Below are 14,314 nucleotides of genomic sequence, written 5' to 3' on the forward strand. Positions count from 1 at the left end.
TCCAATTCTGGGGCCCCTGGAGCCAGTTGCTACCTTGTGCCCCTGGGCCCTGGGTCATCTCGGGCCTTCTCCGCCTGCGTGAAGCTGGGGCGGACCCTTCTAGCTCATCAGGATCCCCACAGGGACATCCCAGGATGGATTTTCCCTGGCAGCTGTGGCTGCCTCTGGCTCACACACGCTTGGTGGGGCTCAGCAAAAGAGCCTGGGATCCCTGAGAGCCAAGCACAGATTTTTGGGGGATGACAGGATCCAGACTCTGTGCGCTCACGAGGAAAGCCCAGCAGAGAGACACTCGAAGGCTTCGGTTTGTTCCCGTGCGGGACAGAGGCCCCGTCGTGGACGCCTACCCCCATTCCAACTTCTGCGGAGGCTCTGATTCTCTGTCAGTAGGGAGCAAGGAAGTGGACCAAGGCCCGTGGTGCACTCGGCTCCTCAGACTTGACCTGAGCACCCACAGGGTGCCAGGTGCTGTTACTGGTGGCCCAACCGTGGAGGTGACCACTATGGCTTGTCTGCCCCCCGCCAGGAGCTCACTGGGAGGTGGGAGGGGGGCAGTTCAGTGTCATGAGGAGAGGGCCGGGCCAGCGACGCACGGCTCAACAGCAGCGTGACCTCCCTGTCTCACGGGGCTGTGCTGAGGTCAGCCTGGGAGGGTGTCAGGGAAGGACTTGGGGACACGTAGGCTCCGGGGTGCGGCCTCCGCGCAATTACCTAGCAAAGAAGGCACGGCAGGCATCCCTGGCAGTGGGGACAGCACAGGCCGTGGCGTGGAAGGAACTGTAGGTATGTGTGTCCCTGAGAGGAAGCTCCGTGGGAAGTCAGGGTTGAGGAAAGGGAGAAGCCAGACCCAAAAGGTCCTTGTGGGCCACGATAAGGAGCTCGCGCTTTGTCTCAGGGAACCACAGGTGCAGGTTGATGTCAAGTCCAACTGGGATTTTAAAGACCGGACTCTTCAGTGGAGGGTGTGTTGAAACACTGCGTGTCGGTCTCCTGGGCTGAGAAAGGGTGGTGATGGCCGTCCAAGGGACCCTTAGGAATAGGTCAGGTATTTCCACACGGGGCCTGAAACACCATGGGAGTTGTCGGCACATTCTGCCTGCCCTGACCTCACATGGCTGTGAGGCCCCTGAGCAGGGGAAGGGTCAAGATACAGATTCTCTTGTCTCACTGGGCCTGGCCAGGCAGTGGCTCAGTTCTGTCACTCAGGTCTGGGAAGGACCCACACGGCCTTCAGATTCACGCAGAGCATCCTCTTAAAACAGGCTGGGCCGGTTAAAAATGGGCCTCCCTAGGAGGACATGGGGGCGCGTCCCAGCTCCCCACGCAAGAAGGGCAGGCCGCCTGGTACCTCCCTCCGTGCCCTGGCGCCGCGGGGCCGACGGTCTCTCTCAGGAGCTCCTCGCTGTCCTCTTTAGAGGCTGTCCTGGTTCAAAACAGAGCTTCTGGGACCCACCCACAGGATTCCAGTCAGCCCAGGGTGTGGCCCAGGAACCCGCATTGTTGATGAGCTTCGCATTGTTGATGAGCTTCCCGGTGATTCTCCCACAAGCTAATGCTGGCGAACCCTGAGGCAGAGTGTGCAAACCCCCTGCAGAGGACACGTGAACGGCCCTCACAAAGGGCAGGAGGCAGTAGACACCTGACTAAATGCCCCCCCCACCTCCTTCCCCAGCTGACCGCTGAGGCCAAGGGAGCCAGGCTAGGGGACAGCAGAGACCCCCACAAGGGCCCGACTGCTCTCCCACCGCACCCCACCATTTGCTGTCACGGGGCTGCCTCACTTCAGCGGGGGGCCTGTGCGAGGGTTTCCACAAGGAGCCCTTCGGGGTTCACTTCCGAGCTGCCTCAGGGATTTTGCCCAGGATGGCATTCCCGGCTTCTTTTCCCTTTTCCTTGCAGAGAACCTTTAGGCAAGTGGCACCAAGGGCAGGGGGGTTGGGGGGGGGTTGGGGGGGCACTCAACTGCTTGAAGGAGCTTCCAAGGGAAATAATCCGAGGCTACTTCCGATTTTTTCCCTTGGGGAGCTCCTTTAAGCAGTTGAGTCCTTTCCCTGCCCGTTTGCAGAGAGACATGGCGTGTGTGTGGTGGGTGGGAGACGCGGGATGGGACTGAGGACAGGAGGGGGGCGGGAGAGAGGACGGAGAGGAATGGAGTGACAAAGAGATGGAAAAGGAGGAGGAGCATGGGGGGGAGGGGACAGAAATGAGGGGAACCAGATAGAGACCCCGAAGGAATGGGGTGGGGCGTGTGCGGGCATGGGGGTACTGCGGTGAGAGCAGGGCTAGCCTGGAAGGCCACCCAGGCCACTATGCTCGTACTGGTCTGTCCCAGCCCCGGTCCCTGGCTTCCCGCCACAGTGATGGGCCCCCGAGCAGGCTTAGTGCTGGAATGTAAGTGGCTGTGGCTTGGAGCCTCCCCTCTGGCGGAGGGGGAAAAGCTGCTGACAAATCCGCCTGGAACAGCTGAGTTTTTCCACATGGAAAGAAGAAACGTACGCACCCCCGGGCTTATCATAAGCCTGGCGGAGTGACTTGGGATGGAAAAATTCTGTAATTGAGAGGCGGACGGGGGAGGCACCACTGAATCCTGGCCAACACCCCCACCCCCCACCCGGCATGGGGACACCTTTCCAGGAGCCCTCACATCTCTACTGAATCCCCACCCTCGTTTGTCCTCCTGTCCTAAGTACTGTCAAGGACCTACCTACCTGTTCCCCGTGGGAGCACGAGCACTCGGTGACCAAGAGAAAACCCAACACCTGAAGTGGGGATGGGGTCCTACCAACCTTCACCCGTGGCCCAGGAGGCCAGAAATCCACCCCAGTGACCATCAACTTGGGAGGATGCACGTGAGTCTTAGAGTTCCCGACACCACCACGGCCACCCAGCTCTAGCAGGTCACTGGGTGCCTTCCGTTCTCATCGGGCCAGGCAATTCCTGGTCTCCTCACCCTGCAGGGGCCATGGCCTAAAGGGTGTTAAGAGATGAGTTCGGAATCAGGTACCGGTGGGAGCTGACAGCTGAATTCATTTTATTCAACACTGAACGAGCACCTCTTACTTTCCCTGGATTGTGTGATCAGAGAGGCCAGCAAGACCCAAGTGGGGAAGGCAAAATGTACAACGTAACTGTGACTCACATCAGGATGATGTGAGGGTTAGAGACACAAGCGACTTGGAGGGACCCAGAAGAAAGAGTGAGGGGTCGGGTCTGGGCAACTCTGCCAAAGCTCCATGGCATTTGGGTTGGACCTCGAAGGTTGAACAGGATTTCAACAGGGAAAGAAAAATGGGGAAGTATTTTGCTGATTCTTTAAACTCCATCTGCAAAGTGAGATCGGAGATGTTTAAACACGGCCCTTTATACCATACCAGCTGGGTCGGGCAAGGCCAAAATCATGCGTTTGAGTCCAGACCATGACACCTTTTGGGGCTGGTCACATGACTTCTCTGAGCCTCAGTTTTCTTACCTGTAAAATGGGAATGTCAGCCATTTCACAGAGCTGCCTGGAGAGCAAGTCAATCAAGCCCAAAGTGCCAGCCCATGGTAAGCCCTGGATGCATATTTTTTGAGTAAATATGTATAATACATAGCATTTGATGAGAGACTTTTACAAACATTTTAATTCTCCAACAATATTTTATTATGGTCCCAGCTCACAGTCCAGCAACAGAAGGTGTTACTAATCCCCATTACTTGGACCCCGTGACTCCCCACTTCCGTGGGGGGTTGAGCGCTGGGTCCAACAGGCTGCCCAACGAGGGAAGGAAGTCGAGGGCCAAGCTTGAACCCTGCGCTCAACAAGGGTGAGAGCATTTCCCCTCAGATGTCTACATCAGGGCGCACGATCCCAGCTACCCCCCTGCTCCAGTTTTCAGAGTGGGGTCGGTGAGGCACTTTATTCAACTCCTAGAAAACACAGCCAGTACCCAGATTTCTTGGATCTCTGCAAGTGAAGTCTGGGGATACATATTTGGAACAAACTGTTCTTAAGGTACCGGAAAGTTCGGGGCTGTTGTTGCCTTAGCCTGTCCCGCCCTTGCTCAGGCAGACGCAGGGCTTCCTCCATTCGGGTCTGCTCCGCAGAGGGGTCTCTCCTGGCCCTCGAACCTAAGAGTTGTCCCTGCCTTTTTCTGTCCTCTTAACGTGCTTTACTTTTCACTCTAAAGTACTCAGGACCCGACATTACCAACATTATGTCTGCACGGTTATAATCTGGCTCTCCCACCAAATGGAAGCTTCAGGAACATGTCCATTTCGCTCCTGGACCTTTAGCACCGACAGCAGCGCTCGGTCACTTAGCTACTTGTTTAAGTGAAGAACTGCTCTGTGCCCCTGAAGCTTTGCCTTCGGTGCTGTTTGCCAGATACTTCAGCTCTTTCCCCATTCTGAGCACAGGACGGCATTGCGCTTCTTGCTCCCCTTGTGGGGCTGGCTCAATGCATAGGAGCCTCCGGGGTCTCTTGGCTTCCCTCCGGCCCCAAGGCTGGCAACGTGAGATGTGGTGGCCGCTCCATCAGCACGGGGCCCTGAGTGGCTTTGGGGAAGAGCCTCCCTGCCAGCTGGCAGAGGACATGTCATAGGAGTGAGAAAGAAGTTTCTGGTTTAAAGGCAGTGAGGTTTGCAGGCTGTTTATTACTGCAGCATAACCTAACCTGTCCTGACTGGCCCGGCCAGCCCATGCAAACAGCTAGTCTTTCAGAATCACTGGGAGGTCCCCTACATGCTTTGGGGATTTCAGCGGCTTCAGATGCCTCAAAGCCAAACAAAACCAAAAACTTCCCCTTCAGAAAGTCAGGATGCATTCTGTCCTTCCCCTTTCCTTCCTACTGGGAAGCTCAGCGGTGGTGGTTGGGGGAGGGGGGGACAGCCCTGACACAGCTTGCCAGCCCCCTCCCCCCATGGAGGAACCAGCACGCTCTGGACCACATCTGAAGTGACCTCACACACTGACCACACACTCAAACGACTGTCATAATCCTTCCCCTTGGTCCAAAATAAAAACAGCACACCTACTCCTCAGGGAGTGAGTCACACACAGAAAAAAAGTCGATGGCTAGGAGCCAAAAGGATGTGCGAACATGGGAAAATCTGCCAGTGGAGGTGTCTCGGCAGATGTTGTGGTCTTTCCCTGCTGGCCTGCCTGACCAAAGAGCGTCCAAACAATTCTGAAGCTCAAGCATCAACTCTCCACGACGCCAGGCATCGTCCTGACCCTCCAGTGAGACTGGAGTTTATTTAGTACTTCCTCTCTGGGGAAGGAGGACTGACTTGTGAGAGAGAGAGAGAGAGAGAGAGAGAGAGACTGTGTGTGTGTGTGTGTGTGTGTGTGTGTGTTGTGGGAGGGGCTGCTCCTTCAGGGAAGAAGGGGACTGGGCTGGGAAAGATGGTATCAGAGGACGCAAGGAGCCTCCTGTTGGGGGTCAGGGGTGGCAACTACCTCTCCCGACCTCAATTTCTTGGCTCAGGCACATGAACCTTAAGATAAACTTGATAAACTTTTTGGGGTTGGTTACATGAACTTACATTATCTCCCTCTTCATCTCCATTCCCATCCCAGAAGCCAAGTGTAGGGCTTTGGCCGGGCACAGTCTCCTCCACCATTCCTGGCTGAGAGCAGCCACCCCCATTCCTGCATATCAGAGCTATAGCAGGAAGGGAAAGTCAGTTTTTCTGTGCAGCTCAGGCAACTGGGAGGGGGTTTACATCTGGTTGTTCTAGATGGTCCTCAGTTTCCCAGGGCTCAAGGAGACACTCATTCCATAAGACTCTCTGTCGGGGGGATCTGGGCTGGGCTGCCCAAACTCATGCTTGCGGGGGGCAAGGAGAGGAACAGAGGACAGAGATGGCAATTGTTGGTAATTATTTCACAAATGGCATTTCAGAACTGGCCTTTCAGTGATGTGCTCATTGCCAGGTCTTTTCTTCTTGCCACACCAAGCTGTCACCCAGAGCTCAGGCTGGGTCCACACCCTGGACCCCACCCAGCTCCCCGCCTCCTGGGAGGCAGTGATCTCCTCCAATGAGCCTCAAGCCTGTGGTGATGGATGGATAACAGAGGGGTGGGTACAAGCGGATCTTTATATGCGAGGCAGGTTTCTGCAACAGCCCCGAGAAAGCTGTTTGCAGAAAAAAAGTGGAAGAGGTGGGAATAAGAGACCAAAAAGGCAAACTGTACTTTCCTGTATGAACATGCAGCAGAAGGCATTCAGGGATCGCAAACTCCCCTCCTAATGAGTTTTTCTCAAAGTGTCCACTGAAGCTCATCTGCCCCATGGGGGGAAAATGGTGAAGCCCACCTTATCACCACCTTAGATCTAGAGTAGTGGGCTCCTTGGGCACAAGGTAGCAGCAGCAACACCACTTGGAAATCTGTTAAAAATGCAACATCTCAGGGCGCCTGGGTGGCTCAGTGGGTTAAGCCGCTGCCTTCGGCTCAGGTCATGATCTCAGGGTCCTGGGATCGAGTCCCACATCGGGCTCTCTGCTCGGCAGGGAGCCTGCTTCCCTCTCTCTCTCTGCCTGCCTCTCCGTCTACTTGTGATTTCTCTCTGTCAAATAAATAAATAAAATCTAAAAAAAAAAAAAAATGCAACATCTCATACCTCAGCCCTAAACTCCTACTGACTCAGAAACTCTGGCCGTGGAGCCAGTAATTTGGGATTTAACAAGCCCTCCAGCGGATTGCCCGCCAAAGTTGGAAACCACTGATGAGAGGGAAAGCAAGGTTCAGAGGGAGAAGCAGAAAGGTGGGGGAGGGGAGTAAAAGGGGTGGTTCATCGTGCACCCTCCCTCATCTCAGTTCCTTCTGCTCTGGAACACTGTGAGGTTGGCTCTTTTCCCTTGTGCCTGGAAATCACCTCCTCAGGTGAGAAGCTCCAGCCTCTGGTGAGACCCGGGGACCCAGCACATGTCCTCCACTACAAATGAGGACCACTCTCTGACTGCCGCCACCACGGAGGAAAAGCCATGGACCCAAGCGGTCTGGGAATTCCCTGAGCACTTGACTCTTGAAATTTCAGGAATTACCTAAAAATTATCTCCAAGGTGAAAGAAAAAGCAAAAGTGGAGATTCCCCTGCCAGACACTAGGGGGAGTCCCATCCCTGGCCTGGGAAGAAGAGGATGCGTCTCAGGTCGAGAGGAATTTAGCTTATTTCCAAAGTTGGTGGCTGGCGACCTCTGTTAAATCAACCAAACTGAACCCCAAGTTGTAAAAGGATAGTCCGTGATCACCCGTGATCATTTGGGGCTTGTCTTCCCAGCCCCAAACTAATTTACAGGCAAAAACCCCCCACAAAACCCCAAAAAACAACAACAAAAACCAAACAAAAACAAACAAGCAAACAACTGTAGAGGCTGGAGAGGGCCCCGGATCATGCAGCTGTCCTGTTTAAAGACCCAGCAGTCCTGTTCTCCGCCCACGTGAGACGATCAGGACCTGCTACGTAATTTGTGGGACCCAGTGTAAAGAAAAAATGCTGGAAATTATTGAAATGTTATTAATGTTTGAATAATAATTCAAAAATTATTAAGACTTTCAAGATGGTGAAATCAGAGCATTCAAATGGAAGTTATGAAGCCGGCTCTGGTTCTGCTGAAGGAGTCCGTCACAACTGAGCTGTCTGTCCCTAAGGCAGCGTGGGGCTTTCGGGGCTGGCGTTTCCACAGTGGTTCCTGGAGCAGCCATGGGAAAAGGCAGGTTTGACTTGGGAAGGCAAGCTGTCCCAAGCCACGGGGCGAGGGAGCGCTCTCACGATCCTGGGCCCAGGATCATGTAACCCCCGTTTTCCGGGAAAGGAATATCTTACCAGGCAGGGCCGCCCAGGGAGGGGAAATCCAGCAAGAGTGAAAGTCGCAGGCTGACAGCCTAGCCGGCCGCGGAGGCGGCTTCCCGCGGTCAGCCTCGGAAGCGTCCCCCGTCGCGCGTCCCTAGGAGTCACGCGACTCGGCGCTGCTGCGGGAGCCGGAGCGCCGGCCGGGCCTGCCCGACCCACGCCCGGCCGGCTGGCCTGGAGGCGGCGGCGAAGGGGCGCCAGGGCGCACACCCTCCCGTGGGCAGGAGAAGCGGGAGGGGGGCGCGCGGACACCTGGCCCGGGGACCTCTCCATAGACCCATCCCCAGCTAGTTCCCAAGCCCTTCCCTGCCGCCCGCTCCCTCACCTGGGCGTGTTGGGGTGCGGGGGTGCGGTGGAGGCGGGGACCTAGTGATGGAGGTGGTGGGAGAGCGAAGGAGGCAGGGCTGAAGGCTGACGGTCCCGACAGCAACTCCTCTTGAGCTGCCCCAGTCGTCGGGTCTGCTTCTCGCAGACACCCCGAAACCCGCGCTCGCCCCGGCTCCCCGCCGCTTGGCGGATCGGTAGTTCCCCCCGGCGCCTTCCTGCAGCGCGCCGGTCTCCCCGCCCCCGCCCGCCTCGCCCCGCCTGCAGCTGCGGTCCCTTTAAAGGCGCGCTCGTGCGGGGCCGCCCTTCTCTCGAGGCTGACTCGGGAGCCGCGCCACTGCTGCGAGCCGCCGCGCTCGGCCGGCATGACCATGGCGTCCCCGGCCATCGGGCAGCGTCCCTACCGGCTGCTCCTGGACCCGGAACCGCCGCGCTATCTGCAGAGCCTGAGCGGCCCCGAGCCGCCGCCGCCCCCCGGCCGCTCCTCGCGCCGCTGCGCCCCCGCGCCCCTCTCCACCGCGCCCGGGGCGCATGAGGGGCGCGGCGCCCGGAGGGCGGCCCGGGGGGACCCGGAGCCCCAACCGCGGGCCTCCCGACCCGCTCGCCCTCTCCGGCCTGGTCTGCAGCAGAGACTAAGGCGGCGGCCTGGGGCGCCCCGGCCCCGCGACGTGCGGAGCATCTTCGAGCAGCCGCAGGATCCCCGCGTCCCGGTGGAGCGAGGCGAGGGTCACAGCTTCGCCGACCTGGCGCTGCGGAGCGGCCGGGGCTGGTGCGACCTGTGCGGACGAGAGGTGCTGCGGCAGGCGCTGCGCTGCGCTAGTGAGTGTGAGGGGCAGGGCAGGGGAGGGGCGCGCGGGAGGCCCGCAGTCCGAGCCCGGGGGCTGCCACGGAGCTGGCGCGGGGGACTGGCATTGCCCTTCTCCACTTCAGCCAAGGGAGACAGGCCCGGGAGACTCTGCTCTTAGCCCCCTGGCGGGTATGCTTTAGTGACTACCTACCGCCCGGGTATGGTGGTGCTGTGTTTAACAAATACCCCTTTCCCTGACAGGTGCATACCTCGCCCCGACACACACACGCACACGCGCGCGCGCGCACACACACACACACACACACACTCAGGCTGGGGATGATGACCACCGTGGCAAGGTCATTCCGTTGTCTCTCACGCACTCTCTTGCTTTTGTTGAAGCTTCTTGACAGTGGGTCATGAGACTGGTATTGATATGGCCATTTGACCCCTGCTTATTAGCGTTAATGGGAATATGGCTTGTTTGTCGCTGGTGGTACAGGCCCTTGGCACATGCCCCCCTGTGGTACGCCTCTCCTTTAGGGCACACTGATGGGACAAGAAAGAGTCCTGGTTAGCCTTTGAATGGAAGTGGACTGTAAGGTTGACGTGAGCTTGAGGTCACCCTGGGCCTGTGCCCCGCCCCCGTTGCCTTTCACCTCTGACCCTCAAACCTTTGGACTCTGCTCTAAATATTTGGCAATGCCCTGTCTCCCCCCCTCCTCCTCTTCCCCCTCCATCTCCTCCTCCTCCTCCTCCTGGGTTACTGCACCAGTCCTCAGGCTTTAAAATTCCCCAACTTCCTGTCCAGTACTTTCCTCCCCAGAGCTCTCAGGCCTCTCCAGCCTCCTTCAGAGTCAGACTCTTTTCAAAGCTGGACTGTGGACCACTAGACACCCAGGGTGTAGACTTACTGAGCAAATTTGCAGTCTTTTTGGAGGTTGGGGTTATTTTCAGGTGTGTGTATTTCTTTAAGGGGTGCCTTCTCCCCACCCCCATATTTGTGGTTGCGATGTTTGGTGGAGGATATCTACATCCATGTGTTTATGTGTTTATAGAGATAGTTTAAATATCTGAAGTACAAAGCACAGAGGAGGGCAGAGCCCCTAACAAGCCTCTCTGGAAATGGTGTGTGGGTTGTATCTGTCAGCAAAGGCCCTTCCCCCTTGCCCAAAGGCGGGGGGCTCCCATCTGACTGCAGCAGCCACTTCCCTATCAGGAAAACCCTACTTGCCCCCCCCCCCCCCCCCCCCCCCCCCCGGCCCCAGTTCACAGCAGAGGTTGGGCAGGGTGCCTCCTAGCTTCAGGGCAGGAAAGTTCACATTCTAAGCCAGTGTCAAGTGGAAGGGAAAGATTGGAGGGAAAGGAGGTGGTGCTCCTTCCACCACCAGAACTCACCGTTTAGGTGCTAAGACAAAAGGAAAGAGCAACCTTTAGAGAGGCGTGTGTTGTGGGTGGAGGACTGCTGTCACTCTATAAAGGCTCCTGACCTTATAGTAGAATCACATGAAACTTGCCCGTGGATGTCTTGGCAACGGTCACTCTCTCAAGGGTCGAGTCTCCTTTACCATATCCACTGATTCTCTAAACACAGACAGAGGCGTTATTCTCACTGTCCTGGATTTGGTTGTGCTGGAACCCTGGCAAATCCAGTTCACTGGAATTCTAGTCTGTAGTAAGGCATTTGGGGACTCCATCAAGCAGGGATATCTGAATGCCAAAGAGGGAGCAGAGCTGGTGTTTGTCATTATTAATATTTAACTGCATGTGGACCTGTGGCTGGATGGGAACAGTTGAGACACGTTCTGAGGTGCAGATGAGCCTCGGGCAGGTGGAGACACAGCTGGCCAGAATCACTGAGCATCTTTCTTTAAGTTGAAGATCTAATTCCGTGATGGGCTTGGTGTGTTTTATCTTTGTTTCAAAAAGCAAGGTTCAGGGCGCCTGGGTGGCTCAGTGGGTTAAGCCTCTGTTTTCGGCTCAGGTCATGATCCCAGGGTCCTGGGATCGAGCCCCACATCGGGCTCTCTGCTCAGCAGGGAGCCTGCTTCCTCCTCTCTCTCTGCCTCTCTGCCTACTTGTGATCTCTGTCTGTCAAGTAAATAAATAAAATTAAAAAAAAAAAGCAAGGTTCAGAAATATGACTTTAAAAAGGCAGCAGCAGACAGCGATTAAGAGAACAGACTGAAACCAGAAGACCTGAGTTTGAATCCTTACTCTGCCACTTAATCTCTGTGTCATGCTGGGCCTCTCTGTGCTCTGCTTCTTGTTATAAAAAAGTGGGGATAAAAACATTACCTGCTTTACTGTGTTAATGTGAGAATTAAGTGAATTAATGTATGTAAAGTGTTTAACAGAGTGCCTGGCGAAAGGCGTTATGAACGTTCAATGTAATATGAATGTTAGTGTTACCCACTCCCATCCAACAGCTGTCACAATTTGTCTGGGCTCGTGACACCTCTGAGGTCACTTTTCCAAGCAGCGAGTATAGTTCTCAAACCCTGCGTGGCTGAACTAAGAAGGGAAGTGAGTGCCGTGAGCATCCCAGAACGAGTGGGTTTGAATTGTCCTCCAGAAACACTTCTGCTTCCTGTGGCTGAGGAGTGTCCCTGCTGAATGAATGCCAGTGGCTTCGAGAGCACTGGGACATTGGCGCCTTGTCTTTGTATCACTTGCCTCCAGCAGAGTGCCAGGCACAGAGCAGCGTCAGTAAGTAGCATTTGGTGAAGGTGGTGGCTTGTTTTCCCTCCTAAATCTCTCTGTTCTTGGAAACAAGCAGACGGTCAATGGTACAGGAAGGACCTCTGTCTGGGCAGGAGGCTGACAATGGATGGGAGCTATGTTAGCCAGATGGACTTTTAATAAGGAAAATTTTAGAAAGCTGTCTTCCCACTGCCTGCCTGCCTCTGCAGTGAAAGACCTTCCAACCTAGCCTAACCCCTATGTCCAGGTCTGTAACTGACTCTGGGTAAGGCTGGATTCGCCTGTCAGGAGGTTCAGAGTTAATGTTAATTGCCAGGATTAAAAAATCGTGTTTAGTAGATAGGGGAAGAACTCCAGTGGGGACTGGAGGAGAGAGAGAGATACTGAGAGACAGAGAGAGAGAGAGATTCTGTGGGGGCATGTGTGTTTTGGGATGGGGGCAATTGCAGTGGTGAGGGCCCACTTCCAGCACTCCGGGGATGCAGGGCCAGCAGCAAACACCCTGCAGAGTTACCTGCTGCCCTTTGGCTTTGCGATCAGGAAACACCCGTTAGAGGTTTTGGACCCTTTCTTCTATAGAAGGCACAGAGTTGACCTTTTACCATTCATCTCGTTTTGTGGATACGCGAGCCATCCCAGACCAGAGAAAGTCTGGAAAATGGGGAAACTGAAGTCCAACTCCACGGGCAAGGAGGGATGCTTAGACACACCTTGCATGAGGCTAGTGAATGCTCACGGGCTTCTCCGGAGCCGTCGTCCCTCGTTCAGGACTCTGAGGTGTTATGGGATTGGAATTATAGGGTTGAAAGGGGAACCCTGGGGCTCCTTATCCTACCCCCTACTTGATAGATGTGTAATTATGATGTGAAGAGGAGGTGCTCTCCATGAACCTCAGGGACAGGGGACTTCCTGGGGTGAGACTGATGTCCCACAGGGCCCCCCTGGCCAACTCCCAGCTCTGCCTTGTTACTTCATTGATGGCTGGGCTCAGCCCACCTCTCTGTGAAGACTGGAACCGCCCATGCAACAGCCACGGGATCCTGGGGAGGCCCCTCTTGCCATGATTTCTTTGTGGAAGAGGTTACTGGACATTGACCCTGAGTTACCCTACAACAGACCCGAGAACTCTTGGGCACCTGGAAAGTATTTTATTTTGTCTAGTATGCCCAGCAGCTTTGAAGTGTGTGACTTGAAGTCTTCTCACGGGCCCGTGGTTTGGCTGGGGGAGGTTAGGGAAAAGGACGCTGAGCTTTTAAAGAGAGTGGAACCCCGTCTCCAGTTCCCTCTGCCCCGGGCTCTAATTGGGGTTTTTCTTCTAGAAAAGAGAGTCCTAGTGGAATGAGTGTGTGTGTGTGTGTGTGTATTTGGGGACAGAGAACAGATCTGGAATGCTTTGAGGGAGGCCTCCTGAGGTCCCCAAGCTGTATCTTGTTTCCTGTTCTCCCTGCTTCCTGTCTTCTGGAGAGATGAAAGTGAAAGCCTTAAATGTGGGCTTAATTGTCCCCCCACTTCATCAGAGCATGAAATTTTCTGATTATGGAGGGAAGGGGGCTTGAATCCCAGGTACAGTCAAAAATGATTAATGCCACTTGTCTGCCAGCCTAATTAGACTTGGTAATGAACGTGTGTGTTCGCCTGCTGATCCTGAGGAGTTGTTAGGTGGCAGTGAATTGGCATCTGCCCTCAGCTGAGGCTTTGGTCTGGGATCCTCTCTCTCCCCTCCCAAGTTTATCAGTCACTCAGGCCGGGCCCAGAGTGACAGGGAAAGGACCGCCCCCTGCCTGTCTCCCAGGGCTGGCTCGTGGGGGGCAGGAAAGAGTGTGAGGACAGGGGCGGGAGGTGCAGGCTGCGCCCAGCCCGCCTCCGAGTCCAGGAAGGATTCTTCACAGGCCAGTAGTGCCTTTTCCCTGAAGAGCCCAAAGGATTTCCATGCTTGCGTCTGCATTCATCCTTGGAATGGCTTCCTGAGGTCAGAGCACAGGGATGCTGCTGCCCAGGGCTTATGTGGGCAAGGAAGCAGTGCCCGTCCACTGGGCTGGGGCAGGACGAGGTTAGAGCCTCTCAGGTGGGGCAAACCTGGCTGGCTTCGAAGGCCGTGGGGCTAGCTCAGGCTGTCGGGTCCTTTCCCTCCTTCAGGCCATGCCCAGCATTTCTGAGTCAGCAATCATGCCCCTAGGGGCTCTTCTGTGGAGACCTCTCCGGCTCCCAGCCTGTTCCTCAGTTTCCCCATGGAAGGAGCGGCTAGCCACTCTTGCTCTGCCCAGGGTACTATGATGGCTGACGAGGAAGCTGTAAATACTCCTCTGGCCTTATCAGAGGCCCTTCCCGTTCGCATTCCTCAGATGACAAGGTGAATATTCTTGGGCAGGTGAATATTTGTGGGTGCGCAGAGCACGCGAATGGAATGTACCCCCCAGCCCCAGCCAAGCTTCCGTCGGCAGCCAGCCTTCCCTCTCACTCGGAGATCTGCTGTGCTGGGGGCTGGGGGCTGGGTGCTCTCTGCCCGCCAGACCACCCACCGGCTCGGCTGGGTCCCGGCTCTCTGCTGCCTGGGTTGGGGAGGGCAGGCGGCGCTGAGGCTGGGAAGACCAGTCCTGACGGGGGAGATGGCTGGGCATTTAGTCATCTGTGGGTTTTTTTTTTCCAAGAGACTTTGGCAAGCT

The 14,314-nt window shown here is 55.8% G+C and overlaps 1 protein-coding gene across 1 annotated transcript in view; it reads left to right on the forward strand.

Annotated features, from left to right (window-relative positions):
- Positions 1-8,459: 8,459 nt before the first annotated feature.
- RASSF5 (Ras association domain family member 5) overlaps positions 8,460-14,314 on the forward strand; it is a 65,377-nt gene continuing 59,522 nt past the window's right edge. Inside the window, exon 1 of the mRNA XM_045081133.1 lies at positions 8,460-8,980. Within this exon, the coding sequence (XP_044937068.1) occupies positions 8,527-8,980 (454 nt within the window). The 5' untranslated portion in view covers positions 8,460-8,526. The remainder of the gene's footprint in view (positions 8,981-14,314) is intronic.

The sequence above is a fragment of the Mustela putorius genome, unplaced genomic scaffold, assembly GCF_011764305.1.
Source record: "Mustela putorius furo isolate JIRA1106 unplaced genomic scaffold, ASM1176430v1.1 tig00000508_pilon_pilon_pilon, whole genome shotgun sequence".
Lineage (NCBI taxonomy): Eukaryota > Metazoa > Chordata > Mammalia > Carnivora > Mustelidae > Mustela > Mustela putorius.